Genomic DNA, 15,672 nt, shown 5'->3' on the forward strand with positions numbered 1-15,672 from the left:
CCCTCCTATCCATACTGAGCTAATTGGGCTGGCGGGGCCCTATTAGGTGCCGATGATTCCTGGGCAGGCCTGCTGGGGAGTACATGGGACCAGAGATCACCCCCTTGCAAGGCACATGCCAGCCCTGATAATGGGGGGCTGTTTGGGCCACACACAGGCGAGCTCAGGACTGACCCCCACTACAATAGCCAAGTGCAGAATCTCTGCCTTTCCCTCTTGAGTATTGCCAGGTCACAGGATGGTGGGTGGAGAAGGGGAGGGCAGGTAAAGGTCATGGGGGTGGGGGAAAGGGGAAGAGCTGGGCTGGGTGCTACCCGCTGGGGTTTCAGCCCAGTTTCCAGGAAGCACCATGGGCTGGGGGCTCCTGAAAGGAGACAGAGGTGCGTCGGGGGAGCTGGGTGTCTCCACCCACATCCTCGTCACCCCGCCAGGCCCGGGCTAGCTCTAGGTCCAGCTCTTCTAAGTCAAGCCCCTCCAGGCTTGTGCACAGCTCCTGGGGGGTGTCCGCCTGGTCCGGCTTGGGGCCGAAAGCCCAATCTGGAATGGGAGAGAAGGTGCAAAGAGGTAAAGGTGCTCCCTGGCCTGAGGTTGCGTCCAGACCCTGGTTTGAATCCCAGCACTGCCAGGAGTGGCCCCAAACCCAAACCAAACCAGAACAAAAAATAAATATTTTATTTGGAGGTTTGGGGCCACACTCAGCAGTGCTCAGGGCTGACTCCTGGCTCTATGCTCAGGGATCACTTGTGGTGGTTTGGGATATCATATGGGGTGTCAGGGATCAAACCCAGGTTAGCCACGTGCAAGGCAAGTGCCTGTCCCCCTGTCCTATAGATTTGACCCAAATCAGAAATAAAGTTACAGGGCCCGGAGAGATAGCACAGCAGTGTTTGCCTTGCAAGCAGCCGATCCAGGACCAAAGGTGGTTGGTTCGAATCCCGGTGTCCCATATGGTCCCCCGTGCCTGCCAGGAGCTATTTCTGAGCAGACAGCCAGGAGTAACCCCTGAGCACCACCGGGTGTGGCCCAAAAACCAAAAAAAAAAAAGAAAAAGAAATAAAGTTACAAAACCAGGCTGACCCCCAGGACCATGTAAGGTCAATGTAATGACACCCCATTACATTGATTCTTTTTTGAGGGGCCACACCCAGCAGTGCTCAGGAGTTACTTCTGCGTCAGCACTCAGGGCTCACTCGGGGCTTTGCTTCGGGCACCTTATGAAGTGCCAGAGATGGGATCTGGGTCAGCCGTATGAGAGGAAAGTGCCACTGTGTTATCACTAGTCCCCCATCACACTGTCTCTATAGTGTCCTCTATGCCCCTGCCCTGCACAGACCCCTTTCTGTGTGCCCAGAGGCTCACCAGCCAGGTCGTGGGCGAGGTCCTTGATGAGGTGCCCCACGATGGCATAGGCTACTGCCAGTACCAGGAGCCCGGTCAGCAGCAGGTAGAGTGCGTCCCTGGGCAGGGGGACAGCGTCCAGTGGTGGAGGCCGGTACTCTGCATAGGGTGGGGGGCCCAGGTTCCAACCCTCAGGCTCCTCGGCACTGGCCAGTGCTGGCATGGATGCCACTGGGAACAAGGGTGCCATCAGGAGTGGGGCAGGCTGGGGCTGGGGCTGGCGATGCCTCCAGGGCCCTGGGTAAGCGGATTGGGCAACTCGGACATCACCATCTGCTTGGCTGGATTATGCCCAAATGACTTCAGCAGCTCCTCCTCTGCCCTGATCACAGGCTTCCGGTTCCCCACTATTTTGGCTGCAGAGCCTTTACATGTGCTGCTGCACCCACACCCTATAAGAAAGCCCCAGATTTTTACACACTTGGTCCCCCTGCCCCCTATCCCCCAGCTTCAATCTCGTTCAATGTAGATGAAGCAGTTGCTACACAGAATGCTTTTTCAGGGCCAGGGACCAAGCTGTGAGCAAAAGAAATTCAAATACTTGAGGCCGGAGAGATAGCATAGAGGTAGGGCATTTGCCTTGCATGCAAAGGACGATGGTTCGAATCCTGGCATCCCATATGATCCCCCGAGTCTGCCAGGAACGATTTCTGAGCGTACAGCCAGGAGTAACCCCTGAACGCTGCCATGTGTGACACCGCTCCCCCCAAAAAAAGAAACTAAAATACTTGGATCGGAGGGATAGTACAGTGGGGAGGGAGTTTGCCTTGCACATGGTCAGCCTTGGTTCAGTCTCTGGCATCCCATATGGCCCCCAAGCCTGCCAGGAGTTATTTTCTGAGCGCAAGAGCCAGGAGTAAGTCCTGAGTGCTTCTGGGTGTGGCCCAAAAAAAACAGAAAAAAAAAAAAAAAAACTCCCCCAAAAAACAGACTCAAATGCAATCTCAGAAGTACTTGAGGCTTGGGAGCTGGACACCCAGAAACTCGGAGCATACGCGCCTCTCGTGGGCACTGCTGGAAGGACAGCCAGGTTATTTTGGGGTGCAAGGCTGCCCTCTGGTAGCCACTGCGGGGAGAACGGGCGAAATAGGGCGAGACTGAATCGGTGCTTACAAGCGCCATCTGGTGGCCACTCTGGGAAAGAACAGTGAAGGGAGAAAAAGGGAGTGGGGGCTGGAGAGGCGAAGTGGGGATTTTATGTCCCTCCTCCTCTTCCATTTATGTCGCCATAATGGATGACGCACATACTCCCTTGTGCTGCTCGACGCGAGCTTGGGGCACTGACAGACATGCTAGCTAGGGCCTGTGCTCGTGCACCAGGGACCAAGGGTAGCAGAAGTGCCAAGTTGGTGGTTGGTGCACATGGAGGTACTAGGGGCTGAACTAGGAGTCTAATACCAGGTGGGTGCACTGAGCCTTCTCCAAGTCTCTGGGACATTCTCAAACAAGCCACAGCCCTGGGATAGTCAGGCTGAGCCCCTGGCATGGAGGACTTTGTTTCCTGTGGGAGGGAAGACCCTGGGAGGGAAACTGAGGACTTGCAAGGCCATAAAAGTTTGAGATGCCTCATTAATTGCAAGGCCATAAAAGTTTGAGATGCCTCATTAATATCTGAGTCCACAGGTAGCTGAACCCTGAGCCTGGAACTCAGAGGGTGGCTTTGGGCTGGAGACAAGATGGTGGGCATCACTGGGGTTCAGGCAGTGCAAACTCCCTGGAATGGACCAGGTCACCCAGAGGGTGGGAAGGAGACAGAGCCAGTGTTGGAGAGTCCTGAGTTCTAAGAAGTGGGAAGGAGGAAGACAAAGGTGACTTGCAGATAGACACAAGAAACACCATATCCAGGACATTTATGGGGAAGCTGGAGGGACCAAGGTTAGAGTCTGGGGTGCAGTGGGGAAACAGAAGAGGGTTCTGGGCCTCCTCATTGGGGTTTTGTGCTCAAGAGTAAGGTGGGGGTGGATAAAATGGGTCAGGGGTGGGCGTCTGGAGAGGGAGAGTACAGGATTGAGGGCAGATGCTACATGTAGGAGGCTTGGGTTTGACTCAAAAAACAAAGTGGAGGGTGAGATGAGGATACACTGAAGATAAAGAAGAAAAATGTGGAGAAAAAAAGAAAAAAATCAATAAAAAAAGAAGAAGAAGAAGAAGAAATGCAGGATGAAGTGCCTGCCTTCCTCCAGGAGAGATTCCTGAGCAGAAAAGCAGGAACATCGCGGGTGTGGCCCAAAAAGAAACCAGAGTGAAACGGCACTTTCTCAATCAGCCACACGAGGGCGCCACCCAGCTGAGCCCCGCAGCCCTGGGGCACCCGGACTCAGACTGTATCAGTGTCCACTACTGCAGAGACCAGGGGTGCAAGCAGCAGCATGCTCGGGTGTGGGGTTAGGACCCGCCCCGCACTTGGCTGCATTGTCGAAATTTGGGGAACTGAGGACGGGGAAGGGGACAAGAAAACCTTGACCCAGGTGTCCTGCAGTTGGAGAAAAGGGTCTCCCAGGAGAGCAGGAGCAGGAGGGAGTGCGGGGCTTGCAGCAGGTCCTGGGTTTGGACACTGGTACAGGTGTCTCCCCAGCACCCCGGGGACCTCCAGAACCAACCAGGGCCACGGCACGATGAATCCTCAGGGAAAGGGGATGTGGGCCAAGATGGTTCAGGGGATGTGGCCCTGCCTGATCCTGCAGGCGAAATCCTGGCCAGGGGGTCCATAGCAATAGCAGAGCGGTAAGGCGTTTGTTTACCTTGCACACGGCCAACACAGGACAGACCCCGGTTCGAATACCAGCATCGCATATGGTCCCCTGAGCCTGCCAGGAGCAACTTCTGAGCTCAGAACCAGGTGTATCTCCTGAGCACCGCAAGGTGTGACCCAAAGCCCAAAGGAAAAGAAAAAGAAAAGAAGAAAAGAGAAGTCCTGGCCACGGTCCTAGGAGGCTCCAGGACAGACCCAAAGGGTCCCCGCAGTTGTGCCACATCCTCTAGGTGGGTGTCTCGACTTCCCCAGTCCAGGAGGAAAGGGGGTCCTGGGAAATCTTTAACCCCTAGGAGGGGGGGGATGGTTGCTCATCTGATTAGCTTGTCATCTCGGAACATTCGCCAACTGAAGCTGCAAAGCTCTTGCCCTTGCCCCTTCAAAAAACACACACGGAGCCATTTCTGGACAAAACGACTTTACTGTTCAAAACTAAGTTAACGCCCCAGTTGCCCTGGGGACTGACTACCCGGCCTGGAGACCCCAAGCACCAGAGGTCCCGGAGAGCTGGAGGTAAACTTCGGCCTAGTTGGGGGGGGGGGGGTGAGTAGAGTGCAAAGGCAGCAAAGGGGTCCCTTCGGCCCCCCTCGGGCAGACAAGCAGCCCTCAGGGTCCGGGTCTCTGTTGGGGTTCGTGGGGTGCGGCCCGCTGCAGCCCATCGGCGTACTGGAAGGCAGGCCCCGTCTCGTAGTCATACATGTCCAGCGCCACCTCGCAGCTCTCCCGCACCACACGCTCGGGGTCGGCCGCGTGGGCCCGCAGCGCGGCCAGGCAGGCGGGCCTGGCGATGGCGCCCAGCGCCTCTGCGCACTCGTGCCGCACCATGGGGCTCTCGGCCGGCCGTGCCAGCGCCGCTGCCAGCTGGGGCACCGCCGCCTCGTGCTGCAGCTGTCCCAGCACATAGCCGATCTCGTGGCGGAAGAGCGCGCTCCCGCAGCGCAGCCCTGCAAGGGGAGTGGTGGGGAGGTCACCCGGGGGGTACCCAAAAAGCTCCTGGCAACATCCCCGGGGAAGCCGGCACCACCAGCCCGGCCGGCCTTGGCGAAGGCAAGACAAGATGGGCCAGGCCTGTCTGGGCCTGCTCTTGGAGAGGGGATGGAGGGGTGTCACATGCGTGCATGCAATTGGGGGGGGGGGGCACGCAGTCGGTGACGCTCAGGGGTTCCTCCTTGCTATGCTCTCAGAAATCGCTCCTTGCTTGGGGGGACCATAAGGGATGCAGGGGGATTGAACTTTGGTCTGTCCTAAGTTAGCATGTGCAAGGCAAACGCCCTATCGCTGTGGCACCGCTCCGGCACGCTTGCATGCACTCTTGGTTTCTCCAGGGGCTGGGGGTGCTGAAGATGGGGGTTCTGTGAGCCCGCCCCAAGTACCTGAGACTGCCCACCACCCATCGCCCCCCAACCTGGGGATGCATCTGGCCTTGCAGGACATGGTGCAGCCACCTGCAGGCAGGCCTGGGCAAATCTGAGCTCCTCGGACTTGCTCTGTGCATGGGGGGACACGGAGCCCGTGCCCCGATCCACTTACCCTCGGCCAGCGCCAGGGCTGCGTCCTTGCCACCCGCGTCACGCAGGGCGAACATGGCCCGGTAGCGCTCGAACAGCGGCCGAGACTCGTCCAGCAGTGCCTCCCGCAGCTGCCCCACGTCGCACTCCTCGGCCGGTGGCGCTGGGTCCACCGAGAGGTACCGGCCCGCAGGCTCTGGGGCTCCGCCTCGCTGCTTCAGCCACTCTAGCCGCTGCACGGCCAGCTGGCACGTCTCGGCCACCTGTGGAGGAGTCGGGCAAATCATGGGGGACACAGAAGTGGCCCTGTCTGGGGGGGTACCTGATGCTGCAAAAACTGGGGGTGATGCCAGAGAGGGAGGAAAGCAGCGGGCAGATGTAGGGGGTACTGTGAGAAAGGTAGGGGATCCCCAAAGGAGAGCGGAAATAGATGGGATGGTTCGGTTTGTTGGGGGCTTCAAAGAGGTGACCAGGAAGCTCTTGGGGGTCCTGTCCCTCAAGAGACAGGGTGCAGGAGCAGAGCACTGTGAGCACCCCCATGATCACAGACCGGCTCAGTATTGCCCAGCTAGTGGGAAATCCTGGTTTGACCCTCCCAGCCTCACACTGATGACAGGGGAAGTGAGACACGGTCCAACAGCTGAGAGCGAGCAGGGAGAATGGCCGGTATGACCCCACAGCCTGTGACACCAGGAGACCATCTCTAAGGTCCCCCTCATTTGAAGACCTTTGCTGCAGCCCCCTGCACTGATCCCCACTCCATAGTGGTGACCCAGGAACTGGGACTCTGACAGAGAGATCCAACCCAACCTGAGACACTCAGGGTGGATTCCCGGGATGGAACTTCCAGAACTGGACCCTCCCACCAGAGACAGGAAGTGGGGACCAGGTGCAAGGGGCAGAACTGGTGCTGCAAAGTGCTGGGATGAGCAGGGACCACAGGAAATCCTATGTATGGGTCCATGTTCCAAGTATGTCTGGGGCTCTAGGAATCTGTCATTTTGTTTGTTTTTGTTTTTTGGGATATACCCAGCAGCACTCAGAGGTTACTCCTGGCTCTGCACTCAGAAATCGCCCCCAGGGGACCATATGGGATGCTAGGATTTGAACTACCATCCTTCTGTATGCAAGGCATACCTCCATGCTATCTCACCAGACCTGGAATCTGTCACTTAAAAGGAACAAGGGCTGGAGAGACAGTACATAGGGAAGGACTTGCTTGCACATAGCAGACCCAGGTTCCATCCGTCGTCACTGGCATCCTACATGGTCTCTTGAGCCTGCCAGGAGTAATCCCTGAGCACCGCTGGGTATGGACCAAACACCAAAGAAAAAGCAGCAGGAAGGTGAAGGGTGGCCGACCAGGGCAGAGGCTGACTGTGTGCCATGGGGTGAGTTGCCTGGACACTGCATGGGTTGTGCCCAGTGGGAATGGGCTCAGTTTCTCTCCGGAGCCCCATCCCTGCATGCAGACAGAAACTCCCAGCCTTACCTCAACGACAGGATCAGTGGAGTATTCCTTCAGGATCTCCAGGACATCCAGGTTTCCGATGGCCCCGAGGGCCTCACCTGGAAGCACCAAGCGGGGAACACGGTGCTGAAGGGCTGGTGGGGACCCTGACTCCCACCCAGGCCCACCAAGCCTAGACTGCCAAGCCCAGTCCTGGATACAGCAGATTGGAGCAGGAGAAACCATCAGAGATCCTGCCCCGCTACAGGGGATTGGAGCAGGAGTGGGGCCAGTCCCCAGCCTGGACTAACCATGGTCCCTGCTCTGCCATGTTGGAGCAGGAGGACCCTGGCTGGACTAACCAGAGCTCCTGCCACACCATATCACACCACATATGGAGAGGAGCGAGCCTAAGCAGGATACAGCAGATCCCTTACCTGGCCACAAGGGATTGGAGCTGGGACAGAGTCCAGCTTGCAGACTGGGCCAATAAGAGTCCCTACCCCGCCATGGGGGGGGGGGCAGGCTGGACCAATCAGAGCCCATGCCCAACAGGCTGAGCCAATCAGTGTCTCCCCAGGCCTCCCCAGTGTCTCCCCTCCCCTAGTGTCTCCCCTAGTCCCACTAGCTCCCCAGGCCAGAGCCACACAACTGCATCTGACTTAGGAGCCAGACAGAGGCCAGCTGGACATGGCCAGCGCTGGCACAGGCTTTAAGCAACACAGGGTGTAGCATGGAGTGAGGGCTGCTCTGGGGGGTTAGGCTTGCGGGGTCAGCTCTGGGGCTTCCGTCCACAGCCCCACCGGCCACTCACCCGCCTCGTGGCGCACCATGGGCTCCTGGCGGGGGTCGCGCAGCACGGCCACCAGCGCGGGGATGGCCCGCGCATCCTGCATCTGGCCCAGGCAGTAGGCCAGCTCGTGCTTGAGCAGAGCCGAGTCGTCGGCGAAGGCACGGCTGATCCAGGCGATGGCGTCGGGGCCACCCAGGCCGCGAAGCGTAAAGAGCGCCCGGAAACGGACGTGCAGGGGCTGCTTGACGTCCACCAGTGTCCGGCCCACGGCCTCCATTTCCTGCTCTGTCACCATGGTGCCTGCTGGCTGGGGACTCGGGGCGTCCTGCCCCTGTTATTCCTGCAGAGAGGCAGAGACCCAGAGGCCCGATGAGAGTGGCCAGGACAACGAGGGAGGGGACTGAGTGACTCTAGCCTGGCAGCCCTGCCGTGTGACCTTCTGTAAGTCACTATCCCTCTCTGGGCTAGCCTGGCTCTCCATGGGGCCGGGAATCCCTGCCTTTCCCCTGTCCTCCAGCCACACAGGCCTCCTGGCAGTCCCCCCACTCCCCCCAAACATGCCCTGCAAGGTTCTTCTCTCCCTGGGAAACATCCTCCCTCCCTCGAGACGGCCCCTTCTCAGATCTCATATTTCCATGAGTCTCAAATGGCACCTCCTCCAGGAAGTTTCCCTTGAGTATTGTCCTTAGTGACACCCACCCCAGTCCCTTCTCCAAAGTGCTCGTTCTATTGGTCTGGCTGCCTGTGGTCCATCTTAACCCTCACAGGACAGAAAACAAGGGACCCACCCTTTGGTTACTCCAAGTTCCTGACTAAAGGTAGAATTTCAGTAAGCCCACAGGCTACAGTGATAGAACAGCGGGGAGGATGCTTGCTGTGCCTACAGCTGACCTGAATTTGATCCCCAGCACCCTGCAGGATTCCACAAACCTCACTAGGAGTGATTCCTACTGTGTGACCCAAAAGTCAAACAGAGTAAAACTGGGTCCGGAGAGATAGCACAGCAGTGTTTGCCTTGCAAGCAGCCAATCCAGAACCTAAGGTGGTTGGTTCAAGTCCCGGTGTCCCATATGGTCATATGGTCCCCTGTCCCTGCAAGAAGCTATTTCTGAGCAGACAACCAGGAGTAACCCTTGAGCACTGCCGGGTGTGACCCAAAAACCAAAAACCAAAAACCAAAAAAAAAATCAGAGTAAAATTCAGAAGAGGGACGGGCTCAAATGTCTCAGCATGAGGGAGGCCCAGGTCTGATGCCTCACACCAAGTGCCCAGCTGAAAGTGCCATACAGTCACTGCGACTCCAAAGCCCACAGGAAAAATACCAACTGGGCCCAGGAGGGGCCTGAGTGGGGCGGCCCATCAACCCCTGGAATAAATAAGTGAAGAGTGGGGCTGGAGAGATAGCATGGAGGCAAGGCGTTTGCCTTGCATGCAGAAGGACAGTGGTTCAAATCCTGGCATCCCATATGGTTCCCCAAGTCTGCCAGGAGCGATTTCTGAGCATAGAGCCAGGAGGAACCCTTGAGCACCGCCAGGTGTGAACCAAAAAGCAAAATAAATAAGTGAAGGGTGAATTCCAGCCACCACCTATGAAGCCCCCTGGCTGGGCCAACAACAGAGAAGGGCATACTGCGTCCCTCACAGATTCCCCCATGGATCCCCCTGAGCATCACTAGACAAGACCTCCAGCACCCCAGAATAAAGAGGAAGGCACAAGAGTGGCCGGAGCTGAAGGTGGCCTGTCTGTGGACCCGGGACAGCCTGTGCATTGATGGTCAGTGGTGCACAGGATCAGAGCAGCCCCTGCTTAGGGACAGGCAGCTGAGTGAATGACCACACTATCACCTGACATGGTGGGGACAAGGGGCCCCTGGTCCAAGGCAAGCCCAGCAGGGGCCTCAGAACAGGCTGAACAGGTCAGGTGGCTGCAGCCTCCAGTGCCACCAGACACATCAGAGATGCAGCTTCGCGTCAGGGACCATCAAAGGAAGTGACACTGAGTCAGAGGTTGGCAGAGGCCAGAAAGGCCTGGGGACCAGAGAGCTAACACAGAGGTAAAAACACTTGCCCTGCACACAGCCAACCTGGGTTCAATCCTGACACCACACAAGGTTTCCCCCACAGAGTCCTGCCAAAAGTGATCCTTGAGTGGAACATTGAGCATCACTAGGTATGGCCCCCCAAAAAGTCACATTCATGTAACATACAGATGCTCACATATTCACATGCATGTAGTACAGCTGACCCCAGAACTGCACAGGCCCCCATCCATGTGCCCCAGCCAGGAGAAATGTGTTTTTCTCTTCCTTTTCTGAGGGAGCCACACCCATTCAGAGGTTACTCCTGGCTATGCGCTCAAAAGTCGCTCCTGGCTTGGGGGACCATATGGGGGGGGGGAGGGATGGGGTTGAACCAGTCCGTCCTAGGTTAGCCATGTGGAGGCAAACGCCCTACCACTTGTGCCATCGCTCCAGTCCCAGAGGGTTACTCCTGGATATGCACTCAAAATTTGCTCCTGGCTTGGGGGACTGACTATATGGGACGCTGGGAGATTGAACCGAAGTCTGCCCTGGGTTAACTGAGTGCAAGGAGCCATTGCTCCAGCCCCATGTTTTTCTTTCTGATGTTCTGAGAGCTTCACTTTCCCCTGCTCACGAGTCATACTGAGGCTTCCAGTTCATGGTTTAGGGGTATAAGTCCTGTAACTAGGGCTGGAAGATGGCAGTGAAGGTACAAGTCCCATTAGGCCCAACAGTACCCTCACTGTTTGTTCCCTGACATCACTTATTAGACTGAGCAAAACAACAGTGAAGGGTCGGAAATAGGACAATAAGGGCAGTTGCCTTGCAAGTGGCCAACCTGGATTCGATCCCTGGCATCCCATATGGCTGCCTAAGTAATGCCAAGAGTGATCCTGGAGCATTGCCAAAAAGAAAAAAAAAAGGAAAAATAAAACACGGGGTTGGGGGAAAAAAAGAAAAAAAAACACAAAAAAAATCAAAACCAAAAATAAAGAGCCCAATGCTAATGATTTATTGATTGGGGGGGGTTGTGGTTTTTTGTTTTGTTTTTTTAGTTTTTGAGGTGCTTAGATATCACTCCAGGCTCTGCATTTAGGAATTATTCCTGGGGGCCGGAGAGATAGCATGGAAGTAAGGCATTTGCCTTGCGTACAGAAGGTCGGTGGTTCGAATCCCAGCATCCCATATGGTCCCCCGAGCCTGCCAGGAGCGATTTCTGAGCAATGAGCAGGAGTAACCCCTGAGCACGGCCGGGTGTGACCCAAAAAACAAAAAAAAAAGGAATTGAATCCAGACTGATCACATACAAATGCCCTCCCCACTGTGCTGTCACTCTACCCCCTGCTAATTATGTTGTTTGAGGGCTGCTCAGCAGCTCTGTCCTAAGAGATCATTTCCACTGGTGCTCAGGGGACCAAGTGGCATTGAGAACTGAAGTGAGGCCAAGCCTGAATTTAGGTCTTGGAGCTCTCTCTTGGGCCACTGATTATTCTGGCTGATGATACTCAACCAGTGGTGCCCAGAAAACTCTACAGTGCCAGGGATCAAACTCAGGACGGTGAGTATCCAAGGAATGCACCCCAGCCCTCTGACTGCAGACTTTGGGAAGCACATCCAGAGTTATTCTAAAAACCCCAGGTAGTACTAGGGATCGAATCTAGATCAGCAGGATAAGCAACATGTAAGATCAGTGCCTTCTCTGCTGTACTATTGCTGCTGCACCCAAGCATTTTTCCCCCTTGGTTTGGGGAAACACCTAGCCATGCTCAGGGCTGACTCATGGCTATGTTAAGGGTTCACTCAGACAGGGCTTGTGACATCGCATGTGGGATCAGGAATCAAACCGGGGTAGGCCACAGGCAAGTGTCAAATTGCTCCCGTAAGCAGATTTTTGACTGTACTTATGTTGACACCTTTGACTTCATAGTTCACAGTCAGCCAGACACAGAGACTGTCCACTGCTGAGTCCCCAGGACTCCACAGTTGTGGTCCTCAGAGTGACAGGTGTTCAACTAAGTCCCATAGCTAGTGCCTGTACAGCTTTATATGCAGTCATCTATAAAAGGAGCCCGCAAGGAGCCCACTGGCCCTGGCAAACCTGGATCCAGAGGCCGGGGCCTTGGAACATTGAACAAGCCAGAGATGATGGCAACTACCTATCCAAGGGGCCACAACATCCAGTTCTGTGCTCAGCGAAACATAGAGCATCTATACAGCCACCTCAAGCCTTTAAGTCAAGAGACTTTGGGGTTAGACTCTGAGGGAGTCCAGTGGGTAGGGCATATGACTTGCATGTAGCCGACCACGATTTGATCTACAGCATCTCGTATGGTCTCCTGAGCACCGCCAAGACTGATGCCTGAACACAGAGCCAGGAGTAACCGGAGCACCGCTAGGTGCGGCCAAAAACAAACAAACAAACAAAAACAAACAAAGACCCCTTACTGGCTTTCCAGCGGGAAGGGGTACCTATGAAATAGGGCTACAAGGGGCAAGCTGAGCAGATCTTAGCCCTAGAAAGGTGCTAGGGGCCGCCAAAGAGGAGTTTGGGAGAAGGATGGTTCCCGTGTACCCAGGGGTCTGCCTGTCCTAGGGGTCACACTACGCAACAACCCCCAAATGGTTTTCACTCTGGGAACTGGGGGCTCCACAATGGGGTCTTCCTCGAGGACACAACTGGGGAACCTGGCCGTTCCGCACATATATACGGCCCCAGCGGACAGGATCCCCTCCACTGGCTGGTTCTCCCAGGACCCCACGACAGACAGACAGACAGACAGACAGACAGACAGACAGACAGACAGACAGACAGACCCCACTGGTTCTCCAATGCAAGTACCGAGAAACAGAAATCCCTCTCCGGAAAACAGAGAAAAGAGCCGGGAACCCCAACAAAGCACTCCCAGACCGAACCCGCCCAGACCTCGCACCGTGCTTCCCGCCACCGGATCATCCGCCAGGCCCAGCTCCGAGACTTACAGGACAAACCGATTCAGGATCCGCTGCCGCCGCATTAGCCGCCGTGCACAGTGGGCGCCGCCATCTTTCCGCACACGTGACCGCCAGGACGATACCAACGTCCGCGGGGGAATCTCGCTATATTTTCGCGACAGAGAAGGTTTCCCCTACGCCCTAAATGGCGCTGAAACATCTCCCGCTGGCGACTTAAATTAAATATTAGGATAGCGATCAGGAAAGCTCAAGAAAAGTTTTCATATTTTTTCCGGATAGACTTTCCCAGAACCGCGCACCCCCGCCGTGGGGAATGGGCTACGCCGATTCATCGGCGCGTGCGCAGTGTTGGTGTGGGCGTGGCCACACATGGGCGGGATTAATAGGCACCAGGCAGGAAGAGAAGACTCGCTGGAGCTTCTGGCCGCTGTCAGGCCTGTCCCTCCTTCAAACCCGGATTCGTGACCGTGGCCTGTTTGATCGCGGTGGTTCTGGCCTCCCAGTCTGTCTGGCTGCACGCGGAGGATGGTGAAAGAATGTGATGAGGATGATGAGCCAATGTGCTATGTAGGACATGTGCTCTGCATGCCCCAACCCTGGTACAGGTGCAAGTGCAGATGCAGTTTTAGGGGGACTTGGCCCTGGTCTGAGGTCCGTGAGCTTAAAGAAAAAGCTGAATGGGAGAAAAGAAGCCCTTGTGAGGATCTGAGCCACCCAGACACAGAAAGGACTTGGCTTCCTTCTGTTCAGACTGACTCCGGACTGAATTTGGGGTTCATATACTGCTGGGGTTCATATAACAGGAAGGGCGCATGATTTGAACGCGAATGAACTGGAATCGATCCTCGGCACCCTATAATGTATCCCGAGCACAAAGCCATGAGTAGCCCCCGCCCCCAAGCACAGAGCCACGAGTAACCCCTGAGTACAGAGCTATGAGTGATCCAAAACCAGTAGGTTTCACAATCTCCGGGTGATGGGTAGGAAACTGGAACTTCCATAAGCACTCAAATTAAGACTTAATTCTGGGGCCCGGAGAGATAGCACAGCGGCGTTTGCCTTGCAAGCAGCCGATCCAGGACCAAAGGTGGTTGGTTTGAATCCCGGTGTCCCATATGGTCCCCCGTGCCTGCCAGGAGCTATTTCTGAGCAGACAGCCAGGGGTAACCCCTGAGCACTACTGGGTGTGGCCCAAAAACCAAATAAATAAATAAATAAATAAAATAAAAAAGTTAATTCTGAGGGCCGGAGAGATAGCACAGTGGAAGAGCGTTTGCCTGGGTTCCATTCTCGGCATCCCATGTGGCTTCTCAAGCTTGCCAGGAGCGCTTTCTGACTGCAGAGCCAGGAGTAACCCCTGAGCTCCGCTGAGTGTGGCCCAAAAACAAAACCAAAAAAAAGTTGATTCTGAAGGTACATGCAGGATTGGGGGATGGGCCAAGAAGAAGGCCTGGCAAGGATCTGAACCTGGGTGAGGGGCAACAGGTCAAAGGTCTGGCCGGTGCCTTCTGCCTACAGCAGAGTCTCTGGGTATGGATCAGGCAGAGCCAGAAGTAACTCCCCCATATCTTCTTTTCAGTTCTGCTGTTGCCATGCATGATGTGGGCATATCTCTCACTTGCTTAGCTGGGGCTACACCCCCAGACTGGATTTAGTTCTGGTCCTTGCACAGCCCTACATCCTGTTGTAGCACCAGGGGTCCCAGGCAGCAGATCAGAGAGGCCTGGCACACGTGAGTGGCACTGAGATTTGGACTCAAGACCTCACATTTGCAAGGCAGATACTTAGGTCCAGGAGCCACCAGTGCCCAGCAATGTTTTTTGTTTCATTTGGTTAGTTTTGGGGCCACACCAGGGGGCGCTCAGGAATTACTCCTGGATATGCACTCATCAATTACTCCCGGTAGGCTCAGAACCATATGGGATGTCTGGGATCGAACCCAGATCAGCTATGTGTAAAGCAAACATTGTACCCATTGTACTATTGCTCCAGTGCCCTAGCAGTGTTTTTTTTTATTATAGGGGCCATTTCTAGTGATGATGGGATGCTCTGGGCTACACCTGGTAGTGCTCAGGCCTGCCAGGTAAGACCCAAAATTAGGCTCTGGGCTTTGCGAATGTTCTTCCGCTGGAGTAGTCTCCCTGGCCGTGTGTGTGTGTGTGTGTGTGTGTGTGTGTGTGTGTGTGTGTGTGTGTGTGTGTGTGTTTCCTGCTATAAGGAAACTCAAACTCAGTCTCACACCAAGCCAGGCAAGCACCAGAACTTCCACCCCAGCCCCCACCCCCTTCACTTTTTTTTGGGGGGGGGCCACACCCAGTGACGCTCAGGGATTACTCCTGGCTATTAATTCAGAAATCTCTCAATTGCCCTACCGCTTGTGCTACTGCTCCAGCTCCACTTCTTCATGTTTTATTTACATTCTTTAGGACTTTTTTTTTTTTGATGGTGGAACCTCACTCGTTGGTGCTCAGAGCCTGCTCCCAGCTCAGCGCTTTAAGGCTGTGTCCAGTGGTATTCAGGGAACCACACAGTGCCAGGAACTGAATTTGAGACTCCTGCATGCACAACTCACTCTGTCCAGCCCTTGAGACTGTTGTCTCTTGTTGTTCCTTGGAGAGGAACAACTAACACGAAGTTTCTCTACTCTGGGCAACTGCTTCCCTCATAGACATGAAGTGTGCAACCAGCTCTGAGAATCCCTGAGCAGAGAGGCCAGGCTGAGATATGGAGCAGGGTTAAGACGCTTGCATGTGGCTGAACCCCTGACAGCACATACTCCTGTCCCGAGCTCTCCTTGG

The 15,672-nt window shown here is 55.5% G+C and overlaps 2 protein-coding genes across 2 annotated transcripts; both read right to left on the minus strand.

The window, feature by feature from the left end:
* Positions 1–325: 325 nt before the first annotated feature.
* SMIM44 (small integral membrane protein 44) lies at positions 326–1,561 on the minus strand. Its single transcript, XM_049788207.1, has 2 exons — positions 1,360–1,561; positions 326–537 (listed from the first exon to the last, which is right to left on the minus strand). The coding sequence occupies exons 1-2, from the start codon at positions 1,559–1,561 to the stop codon at positions 326–328; spliced, it is 414 nt and encodes a 137-aa protein (XP_049644164.1).
* Positions 1,562–4,551: 2,990 nt separating this feature from the next.
* On the minus strand, positions 4,552–12,972 carry DOHH (deoxyhypusine hydroxylase). The gene is made up of 5 exons (XM_049788684.1): positions 12,902–12,972; positions 7,923–8,241; positions 7,151–7,227; positions 5,681–5,921; positions 4,552–5,094 (listed from the first exon to the last, which is right to left on the minus strand). Exons 2-5 carry the CDS (start codon positions 8,194–8,196, stop codon positions 4,757–4,759), a joined length of 930 nt encoding a protein of 309 aa, XP_049644641.1. The 5' UTR covers positions 8,197–8,241; positions 12,902–12,972; the 3' UTR covers positions 4,552–4,756.
* Positions 12,973–15,672: the final 2,700 nt, after the last annotated feature.

This window comes from Suncus etruscus, chromosome 15 (assembly GCF_024139225.1).
Source record: "Suncus etruscus isolate mSunEtr1 chromosome 15, mSunEtr1.pri.cur, whole genome shotgun sequence".
Classification (NCBI taxonomy): Eukaryota; Metazoa; Chordata; class Mammalia; order Eulipotyphla; family Soricidae; genus Suncus; species Suncus etruscus.